This window comes from Coloeus monedula (genome assembly GCF_965178545.1).
Source record: "Coloeus monedula genome assembly, chromosome: 8".
In the NCBI taxonomy this organism is placed as follows: Eukaryota; Metazoa; Chordata; class Aves; order Passeriformes; family Corvidae; genus Coloeus; species Coloeus monedula.
The window spans coordinates 29,021,066-29,037,934 of record NC_138788.1 but is presented as its reverse complement, the minus strand read 5'-3'; the positions used below and the strand labels follow the sequence as shown (position 1 = coordinate 29,037,934).

Here is a 16,869-nt window from a genome sequence, read left to right as displayed (position 1 = left end):
GAGAAAGCTGCCTGCTGACCCAGGGCTGTGCTGCTGGTACTTACTGTGTTCCCTTGAGGAATAGTGTCCAAGAGTCTGCCTTGCAATTATTTAAACGTTTAATAGGCTGAATTCAGCATGCCCTATGCAGCTTTCTCATTCACAAAAAGCTTTTGGAGGTGCCCACTCATTCAGATGATCCAGTTAATTAAAAATTGATGTATGCTCCTATTTCACTTTAAAGGAAGCTAGTTCAGGTAGCTGAGTGCTGCTCCTGACAGGCAGCCCTTTAACCAGAACAGGCCTGATGTGAACTGAGAGGGCTGCTGGCTTTGGGTATCTGATTAGAAATCTCACCCTGCAGAAGGCTGATGCAACTGTGTGCAGATCAGCCCTAAGAAAACCATCTTCACAGTGTGGAAGATGGATTCTGGTGGCCCCACTTCTCCCTTGCCTGATCCCATGCCCCCGTGACACCCACCAGGGCCCTACTGACCCTCATGTTGGCAGTAAAAGGGGACAGGTAGGAAAGAATAAATGGAAACTACCTCTGCTTCTTTCACTTCTGCATCTGGGAAGTCAGGTTCCCATGGTGCCATGAATATGTCAGGTTAGTACAAGCCTGTTCCATAAAGACTGGGGCCAGACTGCCAGGCTACAATGCACCATAACTCTGCTGAGGGCAATGAAAGGGGAGGTGGGACATGGTGGGAGAGCTGGGAAGGATTCCTGACCACCAGGTCAGTAAGACTGGCTCAGGCCCTGCAATGAGAATCATAGAATCACAGAGTGTTCTGAGTTGGAAGGGATCCACAAGGATCATCGAGTCCAGCTGCTGGACAACCACAAAATTCACACCATGTGCTGTCTAAATGCTTCTTGAACTCTTGGTGCTGTGACCACTTCCCTGGGAAGCCTGTTCTGGAGCCCAACCACCCTCTGGATGAAGAACCTTTTCCTAATATCCAGCCTGAACTTCCCCTGACACAAGTTTAGGGCACTGAAAACTTTTGTGGGTATTTCTTTTGTGTTTCACTGCTGCATTACCCAGTTCCACTAAGATGTTTTAGGGAGAATCCCTGTCTCTTGTTGAGTCCCTCTCTTGTCCCCAACCTGGGGAATTTTCCCTCCACAAATACATACCACATGCTCCCATGGCCTCATGTTGCAGCATTGCATCAGGTGAGCGAAGCACATGAGGAGAGCTTGACCTATTGACACAGGTAAGTGGAGACTGGTGGAGTCGGATGTAGGAAAATAAGCCAAGGCAAACCTGTTCTCTGTGGCTGCCCTCGCTGCCACCTGCACAAACATGGCAGAGTCTCAGGGCGCTGAAAAAGCAGGAGGGGGGAGGCTGCTCCACACAGTGCCTGTCAGCCCAGCTGATGTGCCAGGGCAGCGTCCCCCAGCCAAGCTCCACAGCAGCCTGTCCCAAAGCAGGCAGCACCATCCCCAGCTCCCTGCACACCCCTGTCCTCCCTCCTGGTCAGCTTCCCACAGAGGGCTCCTGTTTTGGGACAGCCTTGACCTGGTTGGCTCTGTGGGGCAGAGTTTTACAGCCTGGCTGTCCAAGTGAGGTCAGTCACAGCCTTGTGTCAAAGGCCAAGCTGGTGTTTTGTTCACCTGTGAATTTTCCAGACCTGAGTTCCCTTTTCCACCAAGAATATTAAGCGTGACAAAACCTGGACTTGAAACATTGTGTTTGAACACCACAGTTTGGATTTTTTAAATTTTGTTTTGTTTTTCTATTATGGATATATGATGTCATTTGCCTGATTTCTAGAGCGAGAGATTCATAGCTCCAATGAGATGGTATCACATGAACAAAGGTTTCAATACATCCAGGACAGAACTGAAACTATTTGTGCTTAAAATACATGACATATGTGCCTCGCCTGCAAAACAGTTACTTAAAAGACACTGATTTAACGAGCTGCAGAATCAGAAAGCTGACTGCCAGCCTTTCTGCCTATTTTCCCAGCCATTCAGTGGGGCAGACAGGACCCATTTCCCTCCCAGAGAGGGGGGTGGGAGGTGTAGCTCATGCTTTGATAGTGCCCCATGCCCTGCCTTGCACATGGACCAGACATTGCCTTGTCTCAATTTTCCTCCCGATGTTTTCCACGGAATGAATTCATCAAATCTGGTGGTAAATTCCCCCCTCAGCTTTTGTCCTCATTGCATTCTTTAAATATTTAGTACAAGAATGTTTCTACGTCACCCTGGCCGAGGCTGAGTATTTCCTCCCAGGAGCTCCGCTTGGTGGCAGTGGTGGTGAGCCAGGGAGAAGGCCAGAGTGGGAAAGGTCCTTGTATAGCTGGGGTGGCACTGGGGAAGACACTGCTGAAAAGAAAAAAAATCAGGAAAGGCAGAGGGAGGGCACAAGGGAAACAGAGCAATTGGGCAAACTTACGGGACTTAGGTTGAGATGATGGGGAGAAAGTGCCTGGCTGGGGAAGATTTTATGTGGCGCTTTCAGAAGGCTGAGAAGACAACTTAGATGGAGACAGCAAAAAGCCATTGGGATCAGACAACTTGCCCAGTTCATTTGAAAATAAAAAGAAAACGGGAAGTAAGGACATATCTAGAGGGACAGGAGTGGGTAATAACAATTAATAATAATTACAGAGTGAACTGCTGAGATGTGCTCACTTCAGCACCAGCTGATGGCAATCACTCACAATCTGTATAGCGGGAGCTCCCTAGCAAGAACCATGAACCAAAACTTGTAGAAATTGTATTTTAAAAACAAACCTTTTGTCCCTCTGCTTCATTCTTACTCCTTAAACTATCTTTTATTCACTTTGATTTTTAATAGATCCCCTGGGAAGCTAGAAGCATGTTGTTTCTGGGACAATTGCCCACCAATGTATATGCTTTATAATTCTCTTTATTAAAATCTTTCTTTTTAAGAAACACAAATTGAAACACTTTGCAATCAGTTACACAGATCAGTTAATACTGGTGACAGTTCCTACATAATTAAACAAGTACTAACAAATTTCAACTGTTTACAAACCAAAACTTAAATTAACAAGATTATATAAGCTCAATAAATAGTACATCTGGTCCAGTTCAAGTATAATTCAACAAATCACAGCCTTAATCCTTAGAGAGTAGAAAAAAACCCTGAATATAACCAGCCTAACACTAATTTAGTGTTAAAGCCAATGTGAAACTTTGTCTGATCTAATGGGGAAAATGTTTAATTCTTTCATTTTTTTCTTCAAAGAAAGTAGGTTGCAGATTGCCATTAAAGACTATTTGAGATGAATATAGATTTCACAGAGATGAAAAACATAGTCCCTATTATAAAAGTGCAATCTTTGGTTGAGATGTATTGAAATAGTTTTGATATATTAAGGAAGCTCCTTTTTAAATATCAATATTTGTTTGGCTAGACCTGAGCCTGCTTTGTGCTATATATATATATGTATATATATAAACAGCGTGGATTATAGTGATGATGAATTATGCCAACTAAAAAATGTCAAGATTTTAAATATAATAAACCAAGAGAAACAACACATTTTTACATAAGCTGAGGAAGGTAAAGGGCTGCCTACAGCAGAATTCTTCCTCAGCAGAATAGGTAGTAGAGAGAAGTTGAGGAGTTGAGTGCCTGTCAGCATTACATAATGGCCTGTTGGAGAGGGAAAGAGATTATCTCTGAGTTCTCAAAGTGCATCGGGCTGAAAAGTGATCATGGGCATCATTAGGAGCTACATGAGACTTGGGATTGCTTTCAAGTGTTGAGCTTTAGGGGAGAAAAGGACCTCCTCAGAAGGGGAAGTGCCCATTTTGCTGTTCCCAGGATTTTGCAGGCTGCTGTTTTGTCAGGGCAGAGCCCAAAGGGATGGGGTGTCCAAACCACCTCTACAAATGTCTGGCTCTGATCACGTCTGTGGGGTTGGGCTCTGCACCTGCATCGCTCACCTGAGTCATCTCCCTCCAGAAGAGGAAACTGCACAGGGCAGAGATGCCATCTAGAGCCTCCTTTCTCGGTGGCAAGCAAGGGCCTGTAGCTGTGACCCAAACAAGATATCTGGAGCCAGGACATTTCCTGCTGAGCCTCAGTCAAGTCTCCACCTCTGAGACTGAAACTTAAATGACTGGGGGCTGAAGGATACCAAGACCCACTGTATCAAGAGGGGATTTTGCATTCCTAATGCAACTGTCCAGGAAAAAAACGAGGTTAAATGCAAGCTGTGAATAATGGGAGTGAACCTGGTTCAGAACCAGAGGAGGGGTAAAGTAGTTTGAATCATCTCCCATAAATCCAAAAATAAGCCCCTGGGTAAACACTCATTTTAATTATTCTTCTGCTGCCAGTCAAAATCTCATGGTTACCTGCTGCTCTCCCTGCCTGCCTGTATCCACCTGTTGTCTGCTTTCAGAAAGTGTGATTTAAAGCTCTTTGGCCTGGGAAAGTCTTTGTTGTGGATTTGTGCCTTGCCTATAATAAAGGCAGTGGACCTGTAGCTTCTGCTGCGATACAAATAAAGAATAATAACTGTGATACTTTTCTCATTTGAGGTTACCTGGGGATAAAGTTGCTGGAGGCATATGACTTTGATATACAGTCAGCTATGTCTCACATCCAATTAAGCTTAACCACATGGTCTAACAAGCTCCCATTAGGCTGGTGAGAGACCCAGTTTGATAGCAGGGTTAGCTTCAAAGATTTGATGCTTGCATTTGTAGTGATTTCCTTCCCTTGCGTTCAGTTTCTGCTGAAGGGCATGAAGGGAACTTCATATTCAGATGATACATGACCAGCTTGAGAGCTGCACTTTAGAAGACAATTGCACAATCTTTACTGCCATTTTCATCATCTTATAGCCTGCAATACAAGCTCTTGTCCTAATAGCCCTGTGCTCAAGTTTCACTGCAATGTGAAAAACAAACAGTCAAAGGAAAACCCAACCCTTGAAGGAAAAATACCTGGTTTGCAATATTGGTGGTTCTTTCCTTCTCCATAGGGGAAAAAAAAACCAACCCCAACAAAAAAAAAAAAGCCACAAAACAAAACTAGCTGTTTTAATGACAGATGGACACAAGTCTTAACATACTTCAAGCCTGGACAAAGGTGGATTCAGGCTGTAATATTTTTCATTTCCCCTTGTGTTTTGGTAGGCTCTGTCTGAATCTGGGATGCAAAGAATCCCTCAACTTGCAAGAAGCAGGAATTCCAAATATGAAATCTGAACCTACCTCTGGTAAAAATGAGTGGAAAGCACAGGCCATGAAATGGAATAGGGCTTCAGGCACCTCTGAGACACTGCCTGGCTACAGGATACTTCAGCGAATGACCACAGCTGCTGGCACAAGACATGATGGAACAAATACTTTGGTGGAAGCAGTTTTGGCAATTTAGCCACTTTGCAATATTGTGCAACATCCCTGTCATTCTTAAGGATAGCTAGAACCTTCTGGGAAACTATTTCCTCTGCACAACATCTAAACAGGACATCCAGTACTAGCAATTTTTACAGAACATACTGTGATGAATATTAGAGTCAGGCAAAGAATGGAAATGCCTGCAAATCCCCATCTGCCCAGATCGCACGGGACATTTTATAAACTCTGGGATCAATCTTGGCAATGGTTTGCCTGCATATTCACTTTAGTACACAAAGCCCTATCAAAATGAACCAGAAACTTGTACAGTGCATTTCAAAGGGACTTCGCAAAATACTAAGGAACAACTGTGCAGAAACAATAGCTCATAATAATGCCAGAGCTGCTGGTGCATCCTGTGTTCTCTGTGCAGCGCTCCATGAGCCATCAGTTGTTGTATTCACCTTAAAAAATTCAGGGAAATAAAATACAAAAACAAGATTAGAAGTCTGGCATCATGCCATAAAAACCAGGAAAATTCAACGTTGCCAAGCTGAGGAAAAGCAAGCTTTAAAGAAAACAAAAAGACCCCAAAAGCAAGGATCTTGAATAAAATGTCTGAAAGAGACATGGTCCAAACATGTGGCACTTTAAAAAGCCTCTCATGAGAGTTTCAAGTCTGTAAGACTCAAAGTTGGCACCCTCTAGAATTATCAAAAAGAAGAGTTTCAAACCCAACGGTCCCTGGAGAACACCCTGGCCACACCATGGAAAATGCTGAAACCAGAGCAGGCTGGCTGTCAGCACGTGCATTTGAACTGCCCTTGCTGTGCTGGCTGCAGGCTGTGAGGTCCCTGGGACAGACTGTGGCTCCCTCGGAATTCGCACAACACCGGCAGTGTACAGTCAGTGCTTGACAACACAAACATTTTGTCATTTCACCAAGCTCTAAGACATGGAGGTGGGTGCTGATGGGGTTTACATTATGCCATCTGCTGACTAGTTTTAGCACAATGGTTTTAGATATCCTATGCAAATCCTACTTCTCACTGGGGCAATGAGTGAAATGGCTGAAGATATTTTAAGCAACATTAAAGCCTATTTATAGTCACATCTCCTTTCCTTCCAGCGTCCACTGGAGGATGCTGAGTGCTTCTAAGTACTCCACCTGACCTGACGTGTTACATCAGAACTAAAACTTTAAGAATCCCTGAGAATTCTGATTTAATCTAGGAAACCACTCCCAGCACGCAGAGTGTGAGAAAGAATTGCTCCACTTCTAACAGATATGCCAGCATTGCTTCACCGTGGGAAACAGTTTCAGGCATTTTGGTTTTTAATGGCACTCTGGGCATAGATGCATGGAACATGCTCTTTATTTCCCCTCCTCTGTACAGTGCAAATTGACAGTTATATCATAGAAATTAAGAAAAAAAAAAAAAAAAGTATCAGCATTCACTCATTACAGCTCTTCCAGTTCATCTACATCACAGTTTTTTCTTTGCAAAGTGAGGAACAATGCCAGTGTCATCCTGAGGCAGAGGGCTGCCTTCTTCCTTCATTTTCAGGCTTTCTTCTGCAAGCTGGGATAGATACTTCTGCAATCACATAAAAAAATAAACCAAAGCATTGTTACCAAAACTGAAAATATTCAACATGGGATTCTTTATGCCTGTTCAGAGCTCTATCTCTTCCAGCATCTCAAAAGGAAAGAAAGCACATAGAAGCCCCATTTTGGTGAAAACTCAAGCCAGAAAACATGGCTGTTTCAGGCAAACTACCTGAATACATGCAGAGCCTCAGAAGTTCAGTGGTTTACTGTTTGCCACAGGGGGAACTGGTGACAGAACCAGGAGGACTCTACTCCCCATCAGTCTGTGTAACTAGACCTCACCTTTTCTCTACTCCCCTGTGCTATCGGGCAGGAACTAACTCCACTGAGTCAACTAGGAAAGTACTGGTGTGTTAAACATAGACATGATTTCAGAGTCATGATTTAAAGTTTATATATTACATTTTCAGCATGTTCAGTTCAGAGAGACACCTTTTGTACTAGAACATTTTGTTTTAAGGGAATAATCACTCTCAGTAATAATTAACACAATTTAGCAGTTTGGCTAGAATATTTATATTTACTGTGTTTCTCTAAGATAAAGCCTCTTGCTACTTTAGGTACTCAGTGAGATTTAAAAGAACAGACATGGCCAGTGAGGCTTTCAGTCTTTTGGCAGTGTTCTTAGCTGGCAGAGCTGCACACAAAATGGATGAATGGTGACCCATGGGTGTGGGTCTGAAAATAGTGCTCAAACTATTTATTCAAGGTCAGCAGGCATAGCAATGGATGGAAAGAAGCTTCTTCAGCAGCAGCTAGTGCTGGGAAATTTACACATAATAACGTAGAGGTATTCTTATTAATGACTTACACGGCTCACATACATCCCATTCAAAAATAACTGACCTGGACATTGTTAGTATCATAAAACTCCTTTTCTAGCTATTTGCTCATTCTGATTTATTTTGAAAAGACCCTTTCACATCACCGCAAAATTTCACCTACTTGCAGGATTTCCCCAGAATACGGTTTACTTTTTGGCATCCATGGGGAAGAGATTAAATGATAAATGGATATAAAAATACTAAGGGCTGTGTTAGAATTGCCACATTCTCTCACGTAAATACAAGCTTTGAATATAAGAGGTTCATCTGAAAGGGACTCAGCAATGGTAATGAATGGACATACCCGTGACAAAGTGACAACTGCACCCTTGTTACTCTGAATAGAGAGATTTGGCTGTGGAAATTACACAACTCTCAGTCTTGATCTCTGGGTGCAAAATTCCATGTGGCAAAAAGCCAGAGTAAATGTTACAGTAGTATACAGAGATACAGGGTCCATAAAGGCTGGGAGACATGTTCCGTACACCATGGACTGTAATAAATCACTAACATTTGTCCCTGGATCAGATAACCCAGGCTTTTGGGGCTTTTAATGAGCACCGACCAAAATAAGACTCAGTTTTATCTGCTACCTTTAGCTGATATTGTCAGTTATCATGAGTATCACAAACACCATTTTGAAGTTTGCAGATTCAGATTAATTTATAGCAAAATGGCAGTCAAGCAAAAGATGTGTGGTTTTTTAAATTTAAATACAAGTTTTGACAAATACTGCATAAAGCCAGTGGAAAACAAGATGAAATACTGCACTGAATTGCCAAGGTAGCTTTCACCAGATGAATGGTGAGAGCTTTCTGTGGTAGCGGAGAAAGGGTTGGCAAAAATAGTGGATTTTTTGGACTTGGGAATTGCAGTGGATCTGTAAATACAAATATCGCCTGGGAAAATAATTTGTTATGATGAAGAGAATTAAAAATTACAGAAAGTCTGCAAGGCTGACAAAGAAACAGTTGGTTTTTTTATCAGTGATTGATGTTATTCAAGGGGCATCATACTTAGATGAAGTTGACTATTTTACTTCAAGACAAGGCTTTTTGAAGAAAATTGGCAAACAAATTGTTTAGCTTTGCATTCAAATCCAAACACTGAACACATGAACATCTATTTTGGATGTGGCTCAAGGAGGTCACATGAGAGACAACAAGTAGCAAATCAGCTATAAAAGACTTAAAGCCATGACACAATTTGGGACACTGTTGTTGTCACTGAATGATGGCATTTGGCATTCAGGCAGAGAACAGGAACACAGCTTGCAGCAGCACTCCCGTAGCTCCACTATAGTCAGAATCCCTAGCTCCTTTATTGGTGGATACACTCGTTAACTTCCATCATCACAGAAGACTTATATTTCTTGCAGAATGCATAAATGAGCATTATGGTGACTAAAAGTGTTCTAGCAACACAGAACAATGATTTGAAATTTGCTAAGTTTCCATTTGAGCAGGCAAAAGTTGGACGAGACATTTACTTCCTGTATTTAGTAAGATAAGAGGTATGGCTCGACAGAACAGCCTGTTTTTATTACTGCATTTGACAGATTTAATTTTAACAGCTTTTATAGTCTTTGTTCTTTTATCTCGATTCAGTGTTAGATATCTGCCACAGTACTCATGGGAAATCTCTTAACAGAGAGAAAAAGAGATTATTTTCATACTAAGTTTTAGTTGGGCCTTTTTTCTTATGACTTTAACAAAATAACTTAGAAAATGAGATAAAAATATAACTGACTTCTTCCCATGGAACCAATTTCCAGGGGCAAGGGCAGGAGCTGCAATATTTCTTTAATATGAGTTTCTTAGTGACAGACTTGCATGGGATACATGGCTTCCACTGAGTGGTGCCACCTCTGGTGAATCCTTCTGGATTTTTTGTATGAAGCAAAAAAAGGCATTGAAACTGGGCACTTGTTTTTCAAGCTTGCACTTGGAAGATCCATTATGAGCAAGCATTGCAGCTCTGTAGGAAACCTTCGGAAGCCAGAGGCCTTTGTATGGTTACAGCTATGGAACTTCAGGAAAGCCAAGAAAAAAATTCTCCCAGAGAAATTATTTGACTGTGAGTGTTACTAGAAAAGTCAATGCCTGCTAGCCAGCTAAGGAAAGAGAGCTATTACTTGAACAGAAGCAGAATTACTGCATTTACTGTGGCAGAGGGAAGGAACAGAGAAAGAAGGAGCAGCTCTGCTTTGCTCTGCCATGACTTTTGCTAAGAGTATGAGAATGCCAACACAAGTGTGTGTGCAGTGTACACACACTGCTCACGGGCAGGGACTGTGGTGGGAGCCAAGGCCAACTCCTCTGAGGAGCCCTGAGCATGGGGCAGGTAATGCTCAGGCTGTTGTGACTGATTCTATTGATGGTGCATCTGAAAAATGACAAAGGCAGGTCTTTGATTGAACTGCAGGCACATGTGTTCTCCATGTGCTATTATCAACTGCTGATGTGTTTTTGTTATATTCTTACGGAGCAACAAGTACTGACATGCTCCTGCACATCCTCATGGAAATTACTCAGCAGGGGTGGCTCTGCGTGGCTGAGCCATTGCGCTGCTCTGCACACAGGGAGGGGATTTCAGTGGGTCACAGAAAATGCCTCACAGAGCCCGTGTGTCAGAGAGCTGTGAGCTGAAAAACGCTGAGAAAGCTACACTAACACAGAAATGGGTCTGGCTACATTATCAGACAAGTGCCATATTTAATGCTCCCAACATTAAGATGTACTAAAGGCTGCTGCTGGGGTTACTCCCAGTGGCAGAAACACCTGGGACCCTCTGGAACAGGGAATTAAAGATCTGAGTTGCATGCTGTGCTAGTGAGAAGGACCAAATGTAGATGAGAAGATCAAATTACCATCTGGCCTCGTTTTACCTACGATCGAGAAGTTGATTTCTAGGATCTGGGAGTGAGAAATCAGCATGCTAATGTTTGGAACTACTGAAAAGTTTGTTTATCTGAATTTCACTTCATCTGAATTCTGTCCACAGAATAAAAACTAATTTTTTATTGCATCATCTACCTTACACAAAATCCACCCCATGAGCTTGTTGTTAGGTAGCTTCAGGTGTGTTTTTACCTGGAGATTTTTGTAGTGAACAGTACTCCTGCAGTGACTTGTCTTTGCTGTCTCTTCATTTGTGTAGAAGAGTCCACAGAGCTTGCAGTAAAATCCGGTTCTAGGCACCACAAATTCCACACCTGTTGAGAAATTCTGAATTACATTAAAATGTCAGTTGAAACCCTACCCCTCCTACAGTAAACTTGTTTTCAAAGAAAAAAGGTGCTACCTAGCTAAATGACAGGAATAGGAAGACTGAATCCTGGATTCACTTCTCTGATTTCCCTATTTTTGCAATATTGATCTGTACTTTAAAATCCTGTGCATTGAAAACACACATTTTCTCTTCTCTCTTAGATAGACATACTTTAAAATCTACCTTCTCATAATATTGACTGGAAACTTCACTCTGCAACCTCAAGGGCTAGAAAAGCAATAATACTTTTTAGCAGTAAATTCATGTTTAAGTTATACAGATCGCTTTTGAGGATGTACTTCTTCCAGGTTGTTTGCTCATAATCACTATTTACACAGTAAAGCCAATATTTTTGCTTACACTTTTATGTCAAAGACTTTTAAATTACTAAGTATTTTTTCATATGTATTTCATATATAGTCCAAGGGAACTTATTTCATCTCATCAGCTGCCTTTTGCCATTCATTTGGAATGAATTAGCAATAATCTATAATCAAAAGCCTGTTTCTTTCAACAGCAACCCATCTGTCATATACCCTATTCCTTCTCGCCTCACATCTGTTCTGAAAAATAAATACAGCAAGTAGCCTTAAAGTGACATCTTGTTGTGAGCCCTGGGTATTGCAGGGGGCGGCCCAACATACCCAGGGGAATGCTGAGCTCGGTGAAGACGTCCTCTTGTTCCCAGCCTGGTGCAGAGGGCTTTTGTTTAGACTCTACCTCCGGGTATTCCAGAGATCTCATTTCCAAGTACCTAGAATTTGCTTAACAAATGAATAAATGTATTGAATGAAAACAGTTTATTAAAGAGACGTTTGTAAACTTCTTGGGACACTTTCTGGGTGGATCTATAAATGAAGTAAAATCTGGGAAAAAAATGCTTTTCCATTCCAAATCAGAGGCCTGTTTAGTACAACTCTAACAGCTGTGTGTGCAGTCACTCCGATTTCTCCCAGTAGACCATTTTTCTATTTCTAATTTAATGTTATGTTTGGAGGGCCTTTTTGTATTTTAATCTCTAAATAGAGCTATAGCATTACACACCTCTGGCAGAAGCACGGCCTGACTGCAGCTTTGTAACCACATATGCTACTGCATGACCAGTGGTGCAGCTGGGCTGACACAGGGGCTGCTGAGATGGTGGGGGCAGCAGGACCTGATGAGAACAACTCCCCAAACCTGCCTTTTATAGGATGGCTGCAGCATCCTCTTCCTGGAGCCACTCTTCTCCCATCCTTACCTCTCCAAGGGACAGTTCCTGCTTTATGGCTCCCAGCCACTAAAAGATTTTGGTTTCTGAATAGTAGGGATGGGATGGTTGGTCCCTGCTGACTGACATTAATGGACACAGAAGGAGATTCAAGGTGTGGAAAACACTGGATTGATTTGCTGAGGCAGATATAGCCTCAGCAGAACAGATGCTCTCCCTTCCTATGATTTCTATCATATGAATTACTTTTATTTAAAAATAGAGAAATTTGCTATCACAGAGCTACAGAATTACAGGTAAACTGGTCTGATTCCTCTTCTTCAGTCCTTACATCAAAGAACTAGCTCACTTATCTGGACAAAATTTCTATTGAATCGCAAATTTCACCTAGATAAGAGATATACTTTCTTATAAAACAAACATATTTTGCCCAAACCAAACTCTTCCTGTCTTTCAAGTCTGTAGTTCAAAGATCTGCAGTTTCTGGCTATGAGGATGAATTTTTCTTCACTGTTTTAAATATGTCTATTGTATGATTTAAAAGAAAATAATATAAAATCCTAACTGGTCAGCTTTCAAATTAACTTTAAACCTACCCCAGGATTCCAATACCGCAGCAGAGAACCTGGAAAGCCCCCATTAAGCTGGTAAGCTTTACTTAAGACACCCAGGGCCTTTGCAGCAACTTAAATCCCATTTAAGTTGACTTCTGTGCTTCTGAGCTGGCAGCTGCATTTGCAGAGGGCCTAGAGCCTTAGACTGCAGATCCCAGATAACAAGTCCATGTCAGAAACCTGGGAAGCATGAGAGGCCCTGGAGCTTCCAGGCTCCCTGCTGACAAGCTGGAAGTTGAGATGCTGGAAACACTAGTAAATATGCTCTTGAGACACCCAACTCATTCATCAGCTGGCTGCCCAGGAAGCACGGGAGAGCCAACTTTGCCATGCCCAGTCCCATGGCAATGTTATCTCCAAATATGCAAACTCTGGCAAGGTGTCTTCAGGCCAATCAGGTTAATAACATGTAACAAGAGTTTCAAAGCTGTCCTGAAGGAAGAAGTTAGCTCCAAATGAGATGCTCACATGAAATGTTTCCAGCATTGCACCCTCAAAAATCTTCCATCAGCTTCTTTTCACAACCCCTTACCTATGACATAGGCTCTGGCAGCAATTAAAAAAGAGCATTTCTGACCAACATACTCAATGTTGTTTTTCACTTCATCTCATTATGCACAGCCCGTTTGCTCAAGGATCATTTGACAAGAAACTGAACAAGCTTTCAGACCCTCAAGATACCTTTTTTCCTGACAGCTAAAATATTAATAGGTAGCTATGATTACATTTATTGACCTCTCACAGCACATCCTATCAGTTACATTAAAGGCAGCATGCAGTAGATAACAGGACATGATAAGGCAAGTCCTGACACAAGGCATGTATTTGCATGAACAGGGACTGAGAATTAACAATCTATGCATGATATCCATGTTACTAATGTTTCAGTACAGTGTGTAAGAATACCCACCTTGTCCAGGAGCCAGCCAGACATTACAGATACTTTTCTGCTGACCTTCAGAGACTGTCACTCATTTCATTGACAATTCAAAATAAATTTAGCAAGGCACTGAAAGACTTCAGCTAAACTCATGTGAACCTTGACATGACAATTATAGCAGCTTATGCCTTTCAGAAAGCTTGCAAGCTGCTTATCATATTTCCTTTACACTATTCATCTAAGAGGCTCTAATGGTTTAGTTTGGCCAAAGGCACTGGGGTTCTTTTACTGAGCTGCTCCAAGGACAAGCCTTGATACTATTAACAACACTTATTCTCGTTAGCAATAAATTTCAGTCTGCCCTAAGAGAAAACATGCAAGGCTCTCTGCAGGCTAAAGGGAAAAAAAAGAAGTAGTTACCCTTGGCCTCTGGACACTCTTGGCTTCCATGTCTTGTTTCTTCACTAGCGTTTTTAAGGAGCATTTCCGTTACTTCTCTGCTCTCAGCTCCTTGTGATCCCATCTGTTTGTAATCATCTATAAATGTATCAGGGAGCTGGAGAATCTCTTCTTTCAGATGAACAGAAGGTATATGGCGATCTTCAGGCTCTAAACGAGTGTCAGAGCTCTTATCAATTTTTCCTTCCTTCTGCTGGCAATCAGACTCCTTAGCAGATTGGTCTTCTTTCAATTCCTCTGGCTTGTCTTCAGGGTCCAGATTTAGGCTTGATGCTTCAGTTACAGCATCATCATTATCATCGTCCTCATCATCTTCCTGATAGCCACTAGAAGCTGCACTGCCCTTTGCTGTTTTGAAGTTTGTTTCTAAAGCTTTATGGGCAAATTTGTCTTCACTCCTGGTTAAGTGGCTGTGATCATTTTTCAGTTCTAACACAGTTGACATACAGGGACACATTTCTGAAGCAGCTTTATTTTTCTGATCAAGTGGGACTATTTCTTCAAGCTCCGTTATATCAGGCTCCATAATTAAATCATCTTCTCCCACTTCATCTACTGTCACTAATTCCTCCATGTTAGCAGGATACCAGGTCTCACCTTCTATTTCACTTCCACTCTCCCAGTCTCGGTCCTGTCACAAAGATGTAAAACATTTGAGAGATTGGTGATCATAGATCATCACTGTTAAAAAGTGGGCCTTGAAACCAGGAAGAACCTTGATATAGCCATGCCTAATTCCTCTTGTGTTTTAGCTTCAAAGAGTGATATGCCTTGGTGTTGTGATTTTAGACTTATGCACAAGGACAAGAAATCTCTATTGAATTTTACATAAACTTCCCTTTGTGAAGATTCTGTAACTGCCTTGGGGATTACAGTGTCTCCAGTCCCCTGCTTATTGCTTTTCTGTAAGCAGTAGAGCAAGGCACAATGTGTTACACTTTGTTATGCAATGGGTGCTACTATGTGATGCCCAAGGAAATGAACCTCTCCCCTTCCTCTACTTCCATCTCAGTGCAATGAAAATATACAGAACCCCATTCGAGCCACTGTGGCTTTCCCTTTGCTGGACTAGGTCCTTTAAATTCATACGGTGACTGAGAAAACATGGCTTCCTTCTGCAGTCATTTCCTTCCACCAGCAAGATCCCTCTGCCAGGGACTGTGCTGGTAGCCACTGGCCTAAACCTTAGGAAAAAGCAGGTTTAGAGTTATACTCCAAGGTACATATTCTGAAATACCTCATACATGCAGTTACAGACTTATAGGACTCAGGCACTAATACTGGACTTTAGAAGTCTTAGAATTAAAAGGTATATCTTACTTTTAAGACACACTTGAAGCTTAGATTTCAACTCCCAGACTCCTGGTGTACACATAATCTATTAATAATCTGTATTCTCCTCCTGTTTGGCCATTCCCACACTTCCCCTCCTAGAATCCTAAAACAGCATGAAAACTCTGTGAGTTGGCACTGCTCTTGCCAGGAGATCAGTTTTCTGCAGCAACAGATATCAGTATCTTCCATATCTGACCATCAACCCATGACCTGAACCCATGATATGAAGCTGGAGGAATTCCAGGGACATTGCTCTCCCCGATTGCAACGCAGCAGTAGGGTTGCTGTAAAGGCATATTTAATTAAAACCAGAAACAATCAGGACACTACTATCTGTAGTTCATAAGGCCAATGTTCTAAAAAGTATCCATCATACTCCCCTCTTTCTCCACTAACTGACCGCATCTCCTATTTTTGGGCACGCTTTGCGAAGTTACCCAGTTCACTTGGGCATACATTCCTTACAGCTGCCACTGCCAAGCACTATGTATGTGAAGCAATGTACATGGGCAAAGAGTAACTAAAAAAAGAGTTCTGGAGGCTTCAGGAAAAGCTGTCCCTTAAAGCAGAGGTCAAAATAAGACAAGTTAATTTAGACAACCTCCTTCTCCAACCCCTTTACGTGTTTTTTCACGAGGGGTTAATATTTCATTTGGGAGAGCATGCTACCAAACCTAGGGTTTCAATCACTTTCTCAAAGAAGCCACACCAGCAATGTGTCACCAACCTTCTCTTTCCTTGTGTTTTCCAGAATCTCTCCGGATTCTTTTCCGTGCTTATTATCTGAAGGTGAGTTCTTCTCTGGAACTTGCTGCTCTTTTTCAAGCTAAAATAAATACATATACATGTATAGCAACACACAGTGGTGCTCTAGTATGTTTCTATTCTGGGTGTAGACAAGCAAAGTCACTCACAAGGTCACATTCTTTATTTCTAAAGTTTATGCAAGTCAACTAGGCTGTGGGAAAAGACCCAACAAAAATTCCATTAGCAGAGCTGCACAAATAAGAATTAAGAAAATGAATTTAAAAAAAAATTAGCGGTGTAATTTATATCACCTAATTGGCTAAAAGACAGGTGGGGGAGAACGTCAATTCATTAAAATTTCCAGCCTCCACTCCTCTGTTCTCTACCCACATTTGTCATGTTGGCTCAGATGTGGTAAGGAGAGCAGCAGTGTTAAAACTCTGCAGAAGACCTCGAGTGTTTTGTTTATTGACATAGGATCAGTTGAAAATGGAATTGCTTGCACAGTTCATACTTTGGAAGAATAAAACCACAGTACTACCTGGTATTTAGTAAAAGAGGGACAAAGCAAAACTGAGTTTAAGACATACAAAACTATT

At 41.9% G+C, this 16,869-nt stretch overlaps 1 protein-coding gene across 5 annotated transcripts in view; it reads right to left on the bottom strand.

The window, feature by feature from the left end:
- Nucleotides 1-2,887: 2,887 nt before the first annotated feature.
- Nucleotides 2,888-16,869, bottom strand: part of RBM20 (RNA binding motif protein 20) — a 102,826-nt gene continuing 88,844 nt past the window's right edge. The window contains exons 10-14 of one of the 5 annotated variants that reach the window (XM_082286196.1): nt 16,251-16,349; nt 14,150-14,819; nt 11,670-11,789; nt 10,848-10,969; nt 2,888-6,917 (exon numbers count right to left, since the gene is read on the bottom strand). In XM_082286196.1, coding sequence (XP_082142322.1) covers nt 6,807-6,917; nt 10,848-10,969; nt 11,670-11,789; nt 14,150-14,819; nt 16,251-16,349 — 1,122 coding nt within the window. In that variant the 3' untranslated portion in view covers nt 2,888-6,806. The remainder of the gene's footprint in view (nt 6,918-10,847; nt 10,970-11,669; nt 11,790-14,149; nt 14,820-16,250; nt 16,350-16,869) is intronic. The other 4 variants (XM_082286195.1, XM_082286198.1, XM_082286199.1 and 1 more) reach the window with 4 other exon arrangements.